The sequence below is a fragment of the Pogoniulus pusillus genome, chromosome 38 (assembly GCF_015220805.1).
Source record: "Pogoniulus pusillus isolate bPogPus1 chromosome 38, bPogPus1.pri, whole genome shotgun sequence".
In the NCBI taxonomy this organism is placed as follows: Eukaryota; Metazoa; Chordata; class Aves; order Piciformes; family Lybiidae; genus Pogoniulus; species Pogoniulus pusillus.
The window spans coordinates 7318736-7334804 of NC_087301.1; the positions used below are offsets into that span (position 1 = coordinate 7318736).

At 55.7% G+C, this 16069-nt stretch overlaps 4 protein-coding genes across 6 annotated transcripts; 2 read left to right on the forward strand and 2 right to left on the reverse strand.

The window, feature by feature from the left end:
* The first annotated feature begins 139 nt into the window (after positions 1-139).
* On the forward strand, positions 140-7398 carry SLC37A4 (solute carrier family 37 member 4). Of its 2 annotated transcripts, XM_064173024.1 has the most exons (9): positions 140-442; positions 562-794; positions 1540-1783; positions 3013-3171; positions 3497-3582; positions 4023-4136; positions 4437-4502; positions 5529-5667; positions 5951-7398. In XM_064173024.1, the coding sequence occupies exons 1-9, from the start codon at positions 295-297 to the stop codon at positions 6115-6117; spliced, it is 1356 nt and encodes a 451-aa protein (XP_064029094.1). In that variant the 5' UTR covers positions 140-294; the 3' UTR covers positions 6118-7398. The 2 variants fall into 2 exon arrangements, with proteins under 2 accessions (XP_064029094.1, XP_064029095.1); XM_064173025.1 differs by lacking the exon at positions 4437-4502.
* Positions 7399-7711: 313 nt separating this feature from the next.
* TRAPPC4 (trafficking protein particle complex subunit 4) lies at positions 7712-9605 on the reverse strand. Its single transcript, XM_064173027.1, has 5 exons — positions 9292-9605; positions 9039-9213; positions 8856-8959; positions 8635-8761; positions 7712-8168 (listed from the first exon to the last, which is right to left on the reverse strand). Exons 1-5 carry the CDS (start codon positions 9596-9598, stop codon positions 8090-8092), a joined length of 792 nt encoding a protein of 263 aa, XP_064029097.1. The 5' UTR covers positions 9599-9605; the 3' UTR covers positions 7712-8089.
* On the forward strand, positions 9538-11900 carry RPS25 (ribosomal protein S25). 2 transcript variants are annotated; one of them, XM_064173028.1, is made up of 5 exons: positions 9538-9624; positions 10088-10183; positions 11088-11271; positions 11416-11514; positions 11825-11900. In XM_064173028.1, the coding sequence occupies exons 1-4, from the start codon at positions 9622-9624 to the stop codon at positions 11508-11510; spliced, it is 378 nt and encodes a 125-aa protein (XP_064029098.1). In that variant the 5' UTR covers positions 9538-9621; the 3' UTR covers positions 11511-11514; positions 11825-11900. The 2 variants fall into 2 exon arrangements, with proteins under 2 accessions (XP_064029098.1, XP_064029099.1); XM_064173029.1 differs by lacking the exon at positions 9538-9624 and adding an exon at positions 9682-9744.
* Positions 11901-12083: 183 nt separating this feature from the next.
* Positions 12084-16052, reverse strand: CENATAC (centrosomal AT-AC splicing factor). The gene is made up of 9 exons (XM_064173026.1): positions 15633-16052; positions 15356-15521; positions 15223-15285; positions 14998-15062; positions 14539-14644; positions 14181-14211; positions 13682-13765; positions 13441-13573; positions 12084-12832 (listed from the first exon to the last, which is right to left on the reverse strand). The coding sequence occupies exons 1-9, from the start codon at positions 15935-15937 to the stop codon at positions 12790-12792; spliced, it is 996 nt and encodes a 331-aa protein (XP_064029096.1). The 5' UTR covers positions 15938-16052; the 3' UTR covers positions 12084-12789.
* Positions 16053-16069: the final 17 nt, after the last annotated feature.

A 16069-nucleotide genomic window follows, 5' to 3' on the forward strand; every position in this document is an offset into this window, starting at 1 on the left:
GTTTCAGCGCGCTCCCTTTGCTCCGCGGGGCGCGGACCCGGCGGGGGCGGGGCGAAGGGCGGGGCTGCGCGGGCCGATGCCCAATGGGAGCGGGGAGGGGCAGGGCCACGGAGGGCAGCTTCCAATGGGAGCGAGGGGGCGGGGTTGCGCTAGAAGCCACTGTCGCACACCGGTCCCTCGCTCGCCCTGTCCCCCGGATCGCCGCTGGCCGCCCGCCGGGCTCTCGGGGCCGGGCCGCCGGCAGCGTCGCCCGTCCTGTCCCTTTCTTGCCTGGCTCCAGAGGAGCACGGCGGGATGGCGGCCGGTGGGTACGGCCGGTACCGGGCCGTGATTTTCGCGGCCATGTTCGTCGGGTACACGCTGTATTACTTCAACCGCAAAACCTTCTCGTTTGTCATGCCCTCCGTCATGGCCGAGGTGCCGCTGGGGAAGGACGAGCTGGGTGAGTGCCGGTCCCCGTCCTCCCACACCGCTTCCTATCCGCTCGGTGCCGGCGTTAACGGGCGGGCAGGCGGCGGTGCCGCCGGGCTGAGGCGCTCGCCGGGCTCTGCCCTGCCGCAGGTCTCATCACCAGCAGCCAGTCCGCGGCGTACGCCATTAGCAAGTTCGTCAGCGGCGTCCTCTCGGACCAGATGAGCGCCCGCTGGCTCTTCTCCTCCGGCCTCCTGATGGTGGGCCTGGTCAACGTGGTCTTCTCCTGGAGCTCCACCGTCACGGCCTTCGCGGGGCTCTGGTTCCTCAATGGCTTGGCCCAGGGGCTGGGCTGGCCGCCCTGCGGGAAGATCCTGCGAAAGGTAAGGGTGCGCTGGAAGAGAGAGCAGGAAGCTGCTCACTGTGAGCTGCCCTGGCAGAGCACGCTGCAGGCACTTGCACCAGTTCCTGCCTTCTTCAAGCCGCGAAGCCATGAGCTGTGCTTGCACCAGCTTGCAGGGCAAGTTTCCGTGCAAAAGGGTCTGCTTGGTCCAGCAAAGATTCCAAACGTTTGTTTGCCCTTCCTTCTTGTTTGCTCAGTTTACTGACATCTCCTGGTAGCAGACCTCCACCGTAAGGATGTGAACGTCTCTTGGTTGTTTTCTTGACAACAACCACCTGAATGGTTCTGCCTCGGAGCACTTCTTGCCGTGCAGAGCCAGCCGTGCCTGCCACCACGAGTCCTGGAGTTACCCCGAGCCTCTCTGCGTCCCTTGGCAATCCTGTGCCAGCAGACCTGTCCAGGAGGACCTGTTCCTAGCAAGGGACTGCACAGAGCTGCATGCTCAAATTTGCCTCTCCCACCCCACGTCTCAGTTTCATGGTCTGTAAATGGAAATAACGCAGAGCTGGCTCGTGGTGGGAGCACCTGTCAGGCCCCCGGGGCTGACATTTAAGTAACACTTGGGCTTCCCTGGGTGACTGAGGGAGAAAGGAGTTGACGCTGCCTTGACCTGGATTTGTAGGTCTGGGTCTGAATAGCCCCAAACGTGTAGTGTGGGCTTTGGATTCACTGTTTTCCTGTACAGCATCAGCCTCTCTCATGCTGTTTCTCTTATCGTTGCACAGTGGTTTGAGCCTTCCCAGTTTGGCACTTGGTGGGCAATCCTATCTACAAGCATGAACTTGGCTGGAGGCCTGGGCCCCATCGTTGCCACTCTTGTGGCTCTGCACTATGACTGGCGCATGACTTTGTCCTTCTCTGGCTTCATCTGCGTGGTTGTCTCTTTTGTCTGCCTTGTCCTGATTAAAAATGAGCCGTCAGATGTTGGGCTGCCCAACATTGAGCAAGCAGACAAGAAAGGGAAGAAAGGTGAGCACGAGACCTCTCCGTAAGGGAGCAGCTGTGGGAGAAGGTGTGGGGCCTTCTGCTGGTCTTGTGGCACAGGTGTGTCACTTGGCACACTAAAGACCTTCCTTCCCACTGCCCAAACGGCTGCTTGGCAGGCAGGCATAAGGGGTTGTTCTCAGCTGCTTTTATTCTGGTGGCTGTCGAGCTGCTGTGCTGAAGCTGTGAATGGTACAAACCATGTCCCAGTGTCTTTTGGTGGGAAGGGGCCTCCTGAGGCTCTCACAGCAAAGTGCAGCAGGAGGAGCAGGAACCTGACCACCAGTCAGCCCTGCTCCTTGGCCTGCCAGCACGTTGCTGAGCCGTGTTGCTAGCTGCTTCTTCCACCTCCCTGTCAGTGTAGTGTCTTCCAGCTAACAGTGCCCTAGTTTTCTAGGGGAGTTGTTTGCTCATTTTTGAGTGAGTCTCCTCAGAGGTACTGGAGAGAGGAAAACATAATAGCAGGGAATGTTTCCTTAGGACTGACCTTCTCCATGGTGGCAGAGGACAGGCAGTTCTCCCTTCACCCTGCCATGCCTTGACCCCTGGTTTGTGGTGGACTCTGCTCACTGTTTTCTGTCCTGACCTAGGACCTCTGGTTAATAAATGTTTGTTCAGACCTCCAGGTTTGGTGCCTCTCTGAAAGCAGAACAGGTTGGAGCGGGGGGGATTGCAACACAGGTTTGCTGTAGGACCTTAAAGGCAAATTCTCATTCTGTCCCTTGATGCCTGTGCTGCCAGACTGGCAGTGTCAAACCCCCAACATTACTTCTGCAGAGCAGTGTCTGGGCAGGCTGAGTTTGTAGATGTTTGTGGAAGACTGATGCAGAGGTCAAGGTAGTGCCTGAAAGTTGGTGTCTTTGGGTCTTTCTCAGGCACAGCTTGAAACCACTAGCACAAAATGTGGAGAAGCAGGTAATTGCCTCATAACTTTTGTGACAGGGTTGCTGGCAATGTGGAAAATTACTGGGAGTAGTGTTTGGGGTTTCGTTTGAAATCTTGAATGGAAGTGGGAGAAATTGACAGAAAGGATTCAGTAATTACAGCAAACCCAGAAGGAGGAGGAGGTGAAGCCATTCACCAGCAGTAGTTATGAATACCTCCCTCTGTAAGGATATTCCTGCTCGTGGATCCTGTCTGTGGTGCTGCTGAGGCAGTGTGGTTCAGTAGCTGTCCTCCAGGAGGATCCTTACTACTACTTATCTTCCTCACAGGTTCCTCCAGCAACAATAGCACTTTGACAGAGCTGCTGCTCTCACCATACCTCTGGGTGCTGTCAACAGGCTACCTGGTGGTTTTTGGAGTGAAAACGTGCTGTACTGACTGGGGACAGCTCTTCCTGATCCAGGAGAGGGGACAATCCATGCTCGTGGGTAAGATGCACAGCTGCATTTTTTGTCTTTGGGGCTGTGACCAGAAAAGGACACAGGCATCTCCATCTGAGAAACTTGTCTGCTTAGCTCCTATCTCCTAACAGTTGTTGAAATAACTGAGTGCTGAAATTGCTGGGTGTAGAGTGTTCCAGTGCACAGGGGCCCTGCTGGGACTGGCAGATGTGCACTGCTGTGCGAGAGCAAGCTGCTCTTCTCCACCAGAGCTGCTCTGAGATTACCAAGTTGAGCTTGGTGTAAAGCATGCAGCAGCTTTGCTGCCGTGACTAAACCTGATGGCCTGTCCCTTGCTTTGCCTATGTTCTAGGTAGTTCCTACATAAGTGCCTTGGAGATTGGGGGTCTGGTGGGGAGCATTGCTGCTGGATACTTCTCGGACAGAGCAGTAGCAAGAGTGAGTACTCTGTGCCCTCAGGTGTGCTGGGCTGTTAGAACAGCATCAGTATGAGCTGCTTCAGATTGCCTGCAGTTTGTGGCTTCACCTGTGAGCATTTAACGATTATTTCCATCCCCCACCCCTCCAATCCTGGCATCAGCAGTGGAGTAAACACTTGCCAGGTTTTTGTGGTGCCGGAGTAACAGAGCCCAGCTGTGCTGTGCATGTGGGAGCAGCACCGAACGCCCTGGGGGGTGCTGGGCGATGCCTGCGGCAGTGTCAGTGTGTGCTGCACCCGCCAGGGTTGCTCAGTTTGTCAGCTTTGCTCTGCTGAAAGGGCTCTGGTGGTTGGCAGCTGGCTTCTGGCTGCTGAAAGCCCCATGTTCACATGCAGCAGTGTGCTGAATGGGCTGTCCTAGAGCGGGAGGAGTCCTTTCAGCCTCTGGCCTGCCTTGCAGGTGGGTCTGTCGAGCTACGGGAACCCGCGGCACACGCTGCTGCTCTCCATGATGGCTGGGATGTGCCTGTCCATGTTTCTCTTCCGAGTGACAGTCACAGGCGAATCTCCCAAGGTAAGCCCTGCTGGAGCAGCTGACTGGGAGTTGTAGGGGCAGCTCTTCACCAGTGAGGAGTCCGACGGCAGGGAGTGTGACCCTTCTCTTCACCCCCCCCCAGGCGTGCAGCTTGGCGTCTCCTTTGCACTGCAAAGAGGCAGGCTGACTTAGTCTGCTGGGGGCTGCTGCTGCTGCCTGTGCTGGCTCAGGCAGCCTGAGTTACAAGCTGTGGGGCAGACATGATTTGCTTCTGTCCTCATGATTGCTGAGTAAATGGAACTTCTTTTCTCCTTGGCCTTTTTTTTTTCTCTTCTTCAGGAAAATCACTTCTGGACTGTAGCCTTGCAGCCTCTAGCTGATCTTACAGGCCTAAAAGAACATGAGGTTTCTGCCTTGCATTTTTTCTCCCTCTGCCTGTTTCTGCTTTCCTGATCTGCCTTTTTCCTATCCCGGGAGGTTGGTTAGCACTACAGAACTTAGAACCAGGGCACTGAGAAGAGATTACTGTAAGTTTTGTCAAAAGAATCCTTTTCTTATCATCATTTGATTGCACTGACTTTAGAAAGTCTGAATGTGAAACACCTGAGTTCTCCTGTGGAAGGTTGAGGGGATGTGTGTTCATCAGGTAGCCAGTTAAGAGGTCTTGTGAGTGAGGTCTGGAAGAATGGTTCCTGCTCCTGCAGGTGCATTCCTGCTTAATTCTGGCAAGTGTTTTCCTAACTCTCTCTTTCTATTTCCTCTCTGGAAAATCATAAGGCACTGGCTTCCTCCTGGTTGTCTTGAAATGGCATCTACTGTTGAGAAAGCATGCTGTAAGCTCAGGCAGCCAACTTAAGCTTTGTTGTCCTTTTGCAAGTGACTGATAAATGCTGAGCCAGGTGGCTTTCCTAGAACGTGAGCTAACACTGAAGTTCAAACTGTTGTGCGGGTTTGGGTCCACTTCTGTGTTTGTTTAGCATCACAGAGACTGTCAGATAGTGACTTCTCACAAGTAAAGGTGCTCTGAGCAGGCACACCTGAAATGAGAACAGCTTTTAGTCGATGTTGGGTGGATGGCTTTTAAAAGCAGCTCAAAGCACAGCTTGCTCCTCTCATGTCCCAGACTCACTACCCTTGACGTCCTGGTTCTGTCTTGTGAAGCAGCACACATTGTGTGGGCACAGTGCGGGAGCAGAACCATTGGAGAGAGGAGAGCTCATGCTGGCCAGCAAGACAGTGTGGTGCTGATGCAGCTAGGCTGTGCATACAGAGGGTCTGCTGCAGGGCTGAGCTCCTCTGCCTGCAGGCCAGGAGCTGGTCACCCAAAAATGTCAAAACACCCTCATACTGCCTGTGAGATTTGTCAGCAGCTGATGCCTGACAGTGGTGAGACACACAGATCCTGTTCCTGATCTTAACTTGTTTCAACAGCTGTGGATCCTGACCCTAGGAGCTGTGTTTGGGTTCTCCTCATATGGGCCAATTGCCCTGTTTGGGGTCATAGCCAACGAAAGTGCCCCGGCCAACCTGTGCGGCACATCCCACGCCATAGTGGCCCTCATGGCCAACGGTGAGTAACAGTCATTGCTCTGAGAAACAAACAAAACAGGGGAGTGCTCTGGAGGAAGGGTGGTCTGGGCCCTCAGTGCCAGGTCGCTGACCATGGGGAAGCCACCAAAGATGCAGAGATAGTTGAGCTGGAAGCCTCAGGGGTACCTCCTGCTGTTCCTGACAGGCTTTTGTCTTGTGCTTTAAGTTCAAACCAAGCCTCTGAGGCATTTTCAGACCTGCAAGCCCAAGACAGGTAAAATCAAGATGCTCAAGAACTGCCTCTTGTCTGTTTTTCCTTACAGTTGGAGGTTTTCTGGCTGGACTGCCCTTCAGTACCATTGCTAAGCACTACAGCTGGGCCACAGCCTTCTGGGTAGCTGAGATCATCTGCATGGGCAGCACAGTGGCTTTCTTCTTGCTGCGGAACATCCGCACCAAGATGGGCCACGTTCCCAAGAAGGCTGACTAAGGACAAGCTGCTCGGGGAAATGGAGACTCCCACACCCACCTGGATAATAGGAGATTTTAACTGGCCTAGGAGTTTACCTATTGCTGCAACCTAGATAAAAATGGCACCATTTCTCATCCACTGTCACGTGTCTGAGGGCACAAGGTTCCTGCTACCGATCACTTCTCCCCTCCAGATGTGATAATTCAGCTAGTTTACATTTGTGATGATTTTACTGTACCTCCTCCTCACAGCACTGTGGAAGAAGCTCTGCAGCCCAGGCTTCTCCACTGAAGTACTCTGAAATGGCTGGCTTCAGGTGCCACTGTTCGTCTTGGCTCTTAGTTGTTAATTCAGCCTCGTTGTCCTGGGGGCTGAAGCAAGCCGTGGCTGTGTTTGTTCACCCTGTGTCTCCACGTGCTTAGGCACAAGCTCCCCACGCATGCTGCGCGTGCCCTGCAGCAGCAATGGAGCAGTGAACGATGGGGGCAGCCGTTTGGCCTCGCAGCTGATCTGAGAGCAGCACGGTTTGAGCGTTACCTGGGGTTAGTTGCTGGGAGCGAGGGAAGTGTTTTGCTCCAGACGAGCAGCAGACCAGCAGAGTGCTAGGGCAGGACCCCACAGCACTCAGAAACAGGCACAGTTCCAAGGAGTTCTCAGCGTTTCAGGGCAGAGCATTCAGGGAAGCTCCTTTCTGTTGAATGGATCCTGCCCTCTGTTGTTTCTGTCTGCAGTGTTAATGATTTGCCAGGGAGGCAGCTGCTGCCAGGCAGCTCTTAGCTAGTACTCTGCAAGTCATCCAGGAAAAGTGACTCCCCCAGCAGGTACTGCAACAGCAGCTACTGCCAGGCACCAACTACTGCCAGGCACCAGCTGCTGCGGGTGGGCTTTGAGGAACTCCATTTCTAGCATGGGCTTGTATTTTCTTCAGTACAATCTAGGTTGTCTGGGGTCAAGAGCTGCTGCATCTCACAGCTGCTGGTATGGGCAAGGGGTACCTTGGGCCTGAGCAGAGCTCCCACCAACAGCCTGGCAGAGTGGGGCCCAGAGCTCCTTGTAATAAGTAGACTCAGGTTTTTAACTGGAATTTTGTTAAATATTCCTGTTTTTGCCCCAGAAAATATTTACTGCCTCAGGGTCCTGGAAGAGGCAAGTTCCACTCACAAAGGAACTGCACACAGGCTGAACAGCTTGGTTGCAAGAGTAGGTAGCCAGCCTTAATTAAAACAATGAAAGTGAATTACATTTTCTACTTAATTATTTATGATCTACTGTCTGTGAAATAAAAGTGGAGCAGTGTCACACAGGCTCTGATTGTCTTAGGCAGAGCAGTGCCAGCGGAACCACCCAGCACCACTTCATGGCCATCATCACCTGCTTCGTCTGACCCAGCTTCATCTGACTGCGTGGCCTTGACAGTCTGCCTCTAGAGAAGGAAAACTGAGTACACTCCCATGGCATTTCATAACTGTATTTTGTCAAGCTCCATTTTTCAGTAAGAAGCAAACATGTCACTCATAAGCACAAGTAGTCGACTATTTTCATCCCACCCACTTACCCTCCTGAGGTGCTGCTGGCACAGATAGATTCTGCCAACAGAAATCAAGCAGCCATGCACCTCTAGCCAGCTTTATTACCTTTACATAGAAACCCTCTGCAAAATCTTAAGTTAGAGCTATACAGGAAAAAAAAACTATGTACAACTGTGAAACAAAACCCACAGGCTGTGGGCAGGCCACGGCCCCATCCCTGGGCTTGCCTTCCTGACTCGAGGGCAGTGGAGCAGAGTAAGCCCCTGTGGGCCAGTGTAAACAGCAGTGGGTCTGTTTAAGGTACAGTTCAGAACCAAGGGGATGAAAATGGTATCCTGGGAGATAAAGAAGCAAGTTTTAGGGATGTGTGGTCTCTGCTGTGGTAAGGAGCTCTCTTGGAGCAGACAGGGCAGAGAGGCCCTGCTCTTAAGAGAAAGCCTGTGCAACAGGCAAAGCTTTCCCTAGGATCCTGGTCCAAAGGGTCCAGCTTTCTCTGCCACCTCCAGTGCAAGTTTCAAGTTCTGATCAAACAACTCACATCTGAAACAGAAAAGCAGAAGGGGATGACTTTGGTTACAGCACAGACTAAGGAAAACGATTTCCACATCCTTTGCCTCTGATTCATAGAATCAGTCAGGGTTGGAAAGGACAAGGATCATTTAGTTCCAACCCCCCTGCCATGGGCAGGGACACTCTACCCTAGATCAGGGATTCCATGACTCAGTTGAGACAATGAGAGAAGCTGTCAAGCTTTGGCTTGGAAGTTAACTAAGGTTAAAGCTTCTTGTGTGGGCTCTACGTTAGGACAGTGGGGATTGTACCAAGGAAGAGCACCTCCCACATCCTCAGCAGAACAGGTTGGTGTCCCACCCTGGCAGCAGTGTGCTGTGTCTTCCCCCTCCGCTCAGCCTCTTTGGGTGCATCACCCAAAGGCTTTCAGTATTTGTACTGTGCAGGCAGCAGCACAGGCCTGCTGCTGTATTATTCCAAGTGGCCTTTTCCTTACCTGATTGGCATCTCCAGGGAGTAGAAAGGGTTCTTCAGTGCAAAGTCAGAGTAAATCTCGTAGATCTTGCGCAGAAGGGAGTCAATCCCCGCCTGCCTCGGGTCAGCAAGAACCATGAATTTGATCCCTGGAGCCACAGCGACAGGAGCATGAGGAAGGCCAAGCTTTGCGGCAGCCCTGGTGAAGCAGGCCGGGGCCGGCTGCCTGGGGCTGGGCAGTACCTGTCAGCGTCTGGAAGCAGTGCAGCTTGAAGGTGTCAGTCTCCAGCATTTCGATCCCAGAGCTTCCAACCTCGGGGGACAGCTGTGACCCGATGGCGAACAGCCTGCAGGAAGAGGGCCCTTAGGATTCCCGCTGCCCCTGCCCACGCCACCCCACTCCCGTCGCGTCCTGCCCCATCTCACGAGTGAAACATGGAGGCCAACATGAGCTTCTCGTTGGAGGAGAGGCGGTGGCGGCCGAAGCGGATGGACACCGGGTAGTTGGCAGGGTTGCTCAGGAACTCCATCACGTCCTTCCCGTCCGCCGTAAAACGTCCGTTGACTTCGGCACCGTTGATGGCCAGCACGGCGTGGCCCACTGCGGGGACAAGCGCGGGGTCAGTCCCCCGGCCCAGCCGGCCCGGCGCCGCCCGGCCCTCCCCTCCCGCCGCCGCACCGCGGATGCCATCGCGCTGTCCGAAAGCGACCACGACCCGCTCGTCGTGGGGGCGCAGGACGAGGTCGAGCGGGTAGCTGAAGGTCTTCTCGGTGTCGGCGCGGGGCGCGTAGTGGTCCAGCTGGTAGATGAGGCCGCCCGCCTTGTTCACTACGTACACGCTGAAGATCGCCATGGCACCGCCGGCCCGCCCCGGAGCTGACGTCACGGCCCGCCCGGAGCTGACGTCACGGCCCGCCCCGGGCACCGCCCCTGCGCACGGGGTCTCCGCGCGCCTCGCGCCAGGCACTTCCTTTCTCGGCGACATCTTGCGGGAGCGGCTGCGGGGCCATGGTGAGCGGGAGCGGGGGGCGGGAGCGGCTGCGGGGCCATGGTGAGCGGGAGCGGGGGGCGGGAGCGGCTGCGGGGCCATGGTGAGCGGGAGCGGGGGGCGGGAGCGGCTGCGGGGCCATGGTGAGCGGGAGCGGGGGGCGGGAGCGGCTGCGGCCTCGCCGTAGTGAGCGGGAGCGGGGGGCGGGAGCGGCTGCGGCCTCGCCGTGGGGAGCGGGAGCGGGGGGCGGGAGCGGCTGCGGCCTCGCCGTGGGGAGCGGGAGCGGGGGGCGGGAGCGGCTGCGGCCTCGCCGTGGGGAGCGGGAGTGGGAGCGGGGGGCTTTTCGGCCGCCGCCGCGGGCGGGCGGGGTAGGCTTGCCGCGGAGCGGGCGCCAGTCCCTGGTGGGGAAGGGCCCCGAGGAGCGCCTGGAGGGGTTGTCCACGCTTCATCCCACTGACCGCCCTCGTCCCTCTCTCACCCTCGCAGCCGCCCAAAGATGACAAGAAGAAGAAGGACGCGGGCAAGTCCGCCAAAAAGGACAAGGACCCGGTGAACAAGTCCGGTGGCAAAGCCAAGAAGAAGGTAAGATCGGTGGTGCCGGCACCGCGCCTGCCTCAGGTGGCCTCACTGGGGGCAGGCCCCGAGCGCAGTCCTGTCGGAGCCAGCTGTGGGCAGCCGGGGCCGGGGGGCAGCCCGGCTCACGCTCGGCCTAGCGAAGGGGTGCGGGAGCCTGGGGGCTCGGAAGAGACTGCTGGGGCTCCCCCCGGCCTGCCCGTGTGCTGCCTGGCCAGAGCTTAAGAGAGGGAGTGGGTGCTCCTGGCACTGTAATGGTGTGGGGGCCATCGTGTTAGAGGAGCTCTTCTTTATCTGTTGCGGTGGTTTTTGAGTGAAAGGCCTGGAACACAAACCCTATGAGGAGAGGCTGAGGTAGCTGGGGTTGTTTAGCCTAGAGAAGAGGAGGCTCAGAGGTGACCTCATTGCTGTCTGCAACTACCTGAAGGGACATTGTAGCCAGGTGGGGGATGGCCTCTTCTCCCGGGCAACCAGCAACAGGACAAGGGGACAGTCTCAGGTTGTGGCGGGGAAAGTACAGGCTGGATGTTAGGAGGAAGTGATTTGCATTGGAATGGGCTGCCCAGGGAGGTGGTGCAGGCACCGTCCCTGGAGGTGTTCAAAAAAAGCCTGGGTGAGGCACTTAGTGCCATGGCCTAGTTGACTGGATAGGGCTGGGTGCTAGGTTGGACTGGATGATCTTGGAGGTCTCTTCCAACCTGCTTGATTCTATGATTCTATGAGTGACTTTGGTGATACAGTTGGCACTGTCTGCAACATCACCTTTGCAGTGACAGTGTGTGCATCTCTTTGGGCCTTTCATCTGGGATGTGATACATTCGATGGTGCAGCTCTTAAGGCATGCTAAATCTAGGTGTTTTGTATTTGCTTAGAAAATGACTATGGGATTTTGTGTTTTCCTCTTTTCAAGTAGAAGTGGTCCAAAGGGAAAGTGAGAGACAAGTTGAACAATCTTGTCCTCTTTGACAAGGCCACCTATGACAAACTGTGCAAAGAAGTGCCCAACTATAAGCTCATCACACCTGCAGTTGTCTCAGAGAGACTGAAGATCCGTGGTTCCCTGGCTAGGGCTGCCCTCCAGGAGCTGCTCAGCAAAGGTGAGTGCTGCCACACCTGAACAAGAGCCTGGTACAAGCATTGGCTTGTGATTTCCTGTCTGCACTGCCCCTCCAGAAGGGTGCACAGCACCCCTGGTGCCCTACAGTACGTGGCTGCTTGAAGCACTGCCTTTGTCCCTACAGGTTTGATCAAGCTGGTGTCCAAGCACCGAGCCCAGGTCATTTACACCAGGAACACAAAAGGCGGTGATGCGCCTGCGGCGGGGGAGGACGCATAGGGAGGTGAGGCTCTGCAGGGCCAGGCTTTGCCAGGAGGCCAGGGCAGCTGCTGGGGTGCTTTGGGTGGGCTTGCTCCTTCTCTGAGAAGACTCGGGGTGGCTTCCTGGCTGCCATTACTGGAAACATTGGTTCTCCAGAATTAAAGAGCAATTTGTGATCTTGTCCCTGTGAGCTTTCCTGTCTCCAGGCTGCTGTGTGCATGGGCAGGTCCTCCCTGGCAAAGTGTTCTAGTTTGAGCAGAGCCTTCAGACTGTTGGCTTTGTGCTGGCTTGCTTTGACCCAGTTGTCTGATCTGGGACTTCTTGCTTTGCAGGTTCTCCGTCGACCTCATCAAAAATGTGTCAGATGTAGGTGCACACAATAAAATTACTGAAGTAATTTTTCAAGAATGGGTTTGTTTCATTATTGATGTGGTGTTGATGGTGGGTTCTGGTATGGGACACAGGTCTCTCCCTCCAGTTTGTGCCTGTTAATAGTGTTGGGAATGTTACTGCAAACATGCAAAAAGGAAAGGAGCTTTGGCATCCCTGCAGCAGCCAGCGATGTGAGACCACACTCAGCTCCAGCAGGAGGAAAACTCTGAAGCCAATTTATTGCATTGTGTGTAGGGGAGGTGCCAGCAGGGTGTTTTTCACTGTTGACACTCCCTCTAAAGAAGCCTTGTTCACAGACCTGCACAAGGCAAGAGCAACTGGAGTGGGCTCTAAATAAGGGCTCTAAATAAGGCTCTAGGTATTTAAATTAGAAGTAAGAAGTATGTACAGCAGAGGTTAAGGCTTTTTTCTAATGAGGATTAAGTCCTTTAGGTAAGGCAGAACAAGTGAAAGTAACAAATGAGAATGGAGGCATCAGGCACCCCAGGCCCTGAATCAAACAATTTCAGTTGTTAATAGGTAACTTTTTTTTTTTTGGAAAACAAAGTTTATTTCTCAAAAACGTGTTTCTTTAATGCAGTGCAGGATGCTGGGCAGCATGTGCTGTGTAAGCCAGGCTTTCTGGGCAGAGGGCATGGGCAGGAGGGCTTTCCTGCTGCCAGGGTCTGCCTTTGGGTAGCCCAAGACATCAGAACTCCATACCCAGCTCCACACTGCATGTCTGTTTCAAGAAGTGGATCTGCAACACTCTGTGGCACAGCAGCTTTCAGTAACAGTGCTCCATTAGGTATCTGCTGTGATCATCCTGCTTTCCAGGGGACCAAACGCTTCAAGATGTATTTACTAACAGTGCTGAACCTGACAGCACTTGCAGCTGTTTCCAAGTCCAGTGTTTCGCTTCTGCTCACCTTCTCTTCTTTTCCCCTGATTCGGTTCTAAACTGATGTCTGTAAGGGAGCGTGGAAGTCAGCAGAGCTCAGCCTGCAGGGCGAGGTCATGATCGCTGCCTCACCTAACAGCCACAACAGTGCTGTGCACAGTGGTTCAGAATGGAAGCTCTCACTGTGCTTGGTGCCTCGGTGAGCTGCAGCAGTCTCTCCAGCTAGCTGGCAGACTTTTACCACATTTAGAGGTGCCAGTAGGACAGCAGACAGGTAATGTAAGCCAGCCTCAAGGAAGCATGTTTGGCCTCTACTGCCATTGCCATGCTTCACCTCTAAATCACACTTGCCCTTTATCAAGAGCAAAAATGGTGATCTGCTGGTTGGAGTTGGTCTAACTCCTCCATGTGCCAGGATCATAGAATCACTACAGACTTCTAAGATCACCCCCAGATCCTTCTTCACTGGGCTGCTTTCCAGCCACTCTGCCCCAAACCTGCAGTGTTGTTTGTGACCCACCTGGCACCTCTTGTTAAACCTCTTTCCTCCAACCTCAGCCCATCAATTTAACCTTAGGCTAGCTGCCACCACACAGCCTGCTCCACCATGAGCTTGCATGGAAGGAGACCATGTACCCTCCCCTAGGCTTTGTCCATGCTTGCCCTAAAGCTCACCTGGACTGCCATCTTCTGCCGTGATTCCAAACCCGCCCAAAGGAGGGGAGCCAGCTGTCACCTGTCTGAGATGTATGGTCAAAGTTGGCACCTACACGCTCTGCTGGGAGCTTTCTCAGCCTTTGCTTCTCCTCTGAAAAAATAATTGGTTCAGTGAAAGGTTTTCAGCTAATTTGCTTTTGATTCTTTAGTGTGGCAAAGTGGGGGGGAGGTTAACCACAACAGCGCACAAGCCACTCACTTTGTTTGAGAAACTCCTCATAGGAAGGTCCAATCTGTTGTTGACTGCCATCCTCTTCCTCAATTAGCCACGGAGGTTTTGCTCCTAGCAGTCATGGGAAAAAATGTATTTAGCCACTGAAGTTATCCTGAGCTAGAGATAGGAAAAAATCTCCTCTTCCCCACCCTGTCCTGTCCTTGCAGCTCACCCTGCCAAGTCGACAGAGCAGTTAAAATAAAGCCCTCTTTGGGTGTTGTAAGAAAAAGCAGCTGCTTGCCTTGCTCAGCGCCCTGGCAGATCACCCCCCAACCAGGCAGCCCATACGGCGGCGGCGGCGGCAGCAAAGCGTTCACACTACAGGAGTGTGTTCTTCCCCGATACGTCAAATGAAGGCCAAAGAGCGAGCGCCCTCTGGTTACTGTTGCTGCTTCAGAGCTGCTTTCCGTTCTCCCTTATATTTGTGAGCCAAGACTTTTCCTTAGGGTAGCGCCTAAAGGAGGCAGGGAGCTGGCATCATTACCTGTGTGAACGTTTCCTTTCCCTTCTGTCTCCTGGTAATAGAAACAAAATGCTAGTGAGAACTGGATGCTTGCAGGAGCCTCTCAAAGCAGAACAGTATCAGGCATTCCCTTCCAGAATCCAGCTCTGCTGCAGGAAGAGGGAGGCACTGCACTACCTTCTTTAAGGAGCTGTTTTGAGGGGGCCATGTTAAACTATGTTTGCTTAACAGAACACAAGGTAACCCTGGGTGACTGAAGCACCCAGCTGGCTGCTCACCTGAATCTGCAGCGTTGCCTGTTTTAGTGCTGGGGATTGCAGCCCTTTTTGCTTTGTAACACACGCTAGCCCTAACTTGCAGTTCAATTTGTCTCCCCTACCTGGTGGCCGATGAAGGTCAAAGCCTGGCCTGGTTCCATCCAGTTCAGGTCAGGTCCTGTCTGCATTCCACTGGGACCAGGGTGCTGAGTATCATGAGAGGAATTCCTGGAACACAGAGGCCATCTGAGAGGTGAGTGGTGGTCAAAGCCAGCGTGGCAGCAGCTCTCCAGAGCAGAGTTTGTGTTTGTGTCTGGAGAGATTTACAGTAAGAAGGAAAAGGTGAAATGTTCTTGGAGTGCACTGATGTATGTCAGTGCTGTGCTCCCTCTTACTGGCTGCTGGTGCTCACAGATGTGTGGATGGGGGTAGTCTTTCTGTGGTGCTTACTAAAAGCAAAGGGTTTGAACAAGTGCAAGATCCTGGTGATGACAGCATCAGCTCTGGCAGCAGCACCCAAGAGCAGCTGTGGCTGTGTGTTTTGAGCTGGTTAGTGGCAACAGAAGGAAAAGGGTTCTCACCTCTCAGGTGCTGCCGCGGGGCTGCAGATGGAAGGTCCTGCACAAACCTCTGGCTCTGTTTGAAGCTGGGCGTGATTCAGGAAAAGGGGACAGGATTGCTGGTATTGAGCAGAGCCTCCCCCCACCCCAGCCGCCCCCACCCTCTCCAGGACACCCGCTGGGGGTGTGTGGCCCCATCGCCACTCTATATTGGGGTGCAGCAAGGGCAGGATACGGCTCACCGACCTGGAGGGCGGCCCGCACCGTCTCCTGCCGCCGCCGCTCGGCTTCCCGGATGCCGGCCGCCATCTGCGGGGAGAAGAGCAGGTGAGGCCGGGACGGCGCTGCGGGGACCGGGTCGGTGCAGGTCCGGGAGTACCTGCTGGATGTGCTCCTCCTCCTGCTTCTGCTGCGCGGCCACCGCCCGCTCCAGCGCCCGCTCGAAGCGCTCGTACTCCTCGGCCGGCACCAGGAACCGCTCCCGCAGCGCCGCCTCCACGCGGTTCTCCCGCCAGAAGCGGACCGTCTCCCGGCGGTGCTCGGCCCTACAGCGACAGTCCCGTCCCGCCGGTTCCTCGGTCACTCGCCTAGCGAGGTGCTGGACGGAGTCCTGCCCGCGGCAGCGCCAGCGCACCGGTCCAGTCACGGTGACCTACCCGGCGAAGTGCTGGAGGAGCCCGGCCCGCAGCAGCGCCAGCCCGTCCCGCCGCCCGTCCCGCTGCACGCCGCGCCCGCAGCACAGGCACCAGACGCGCCGGTCGTGCGCGGCCGGGTCGTAGCGCTGCACCGCGCCGCTGCCGTCGCCATCTTCGGCTGCGGCCGCCGCCGCCCGCGCCGCCGCCACCTCCTCCTGCAGCCGGGCCAGGGCCTCCTGCAGCCGCCGGCGGTGCCCCGCGCTGTAGAGGTGCCGGCGGCCGGTGAAGGAGGTGCGGCGGCAGAGCCCGCAGTAGTGCACCGCCATGCCGAGCGGCGCAGCCTTGCAGGGCACAGCCGCGGCGGCGCCGAAGGCCTCCGAGCGCTGGCCCCGGCCCGACGTGACGGCGGAGCTGGGGAGCGGCTGGAGGCCACGGGGCACAGCGCAGGCGCACTGCAG

Excerpts from the sequence above, each read along its gene's own strand:
- SLC37A4 (XM_064173024.1), top strand. The coding sequence starts at position 295 with ATGGCGGCCGGTGGGTACGGCCGGTACCGGGCCGTGATTTTCGCGGCC. Across the intron at positions 4,137-4,436 it reads TCACAGGCGAATCTCCCAAG|GAAAATCACTTCTGGACTGT; the intron begins GTAAGCCCTGCT and ends TCTCTTCTTCAG. Across the intron at positions 5,668-5,950 it reads AGTGGCCCTCATGGCCAACG|TTGGAGGTTTTCTGGCTGGA; the intron begins GTGAGTAACAGT and ends TTTTCCTTACAG.
- TRAPPC4 (XM_064173027.1), bottom strand. The coding sequence starts at position 9,598 with ATGTCGCCGAGAAAGGAAGTGCCTGGCGCGAGGCGCGCGGAGACCCCG. Across the intron at positions 9,214-9,291 it reads ACAGCGCGATGGCATCCGCG|TGGGCCACGCCGTGCTGGCC; the intron begins GTGCGGCGGCGG and ends TTGTCCCCGCAG. Across the intron at positions 8,960-9,038 it reads TTGGCCTCCATGTTTCACTC|GCTGTTCGCCATCGGGTCAC; the intron begins GTGAGATGGGGC and ends CTCTTCCTGCAG.
- RPS25 (XM_064173028.1), top strand. Across the intron at positions 10,184-11,087 it reads GTGGCAAAGCCAAGAAGAAG|AAGTGGTCCAAAGGGAAAGT; the intron begins GTAAGATCGGTG and ends CTTTTCAAGTAG. Across the intron at positions 11,272-11,415 it reads CCAGGAGCTGCTCAGCAAAG|GTTTGATCAAGCTGGTGTCC; the intron begins GTGAGTGCTGCC and ends TTGTCCCTACAG.
- CENATAC (XM_064173026.1), bottom strand. The coding sequence starts at position 15,937 with ATGGCGGTGCACTACTGCGGGCTCTGCCGCCGCACCTCCTTCACCGGC. Across the intron at positions 15,286-15,355 it reads AGGAGGAGCACATCCAGCAG|ATGGCGGCCGGCATCCGGGA; the intron begins GTACTCCCGGAC and ends TTCTCCCCGCAG. Across the intron at positions 12,833-13,440 it reads GGCAGAAGATGGCAGTCCAG|ACATCAGTTTAGAACCGAAT; the intron begins GTGAGCTTTAGG and ends GCTCCCTTACAG.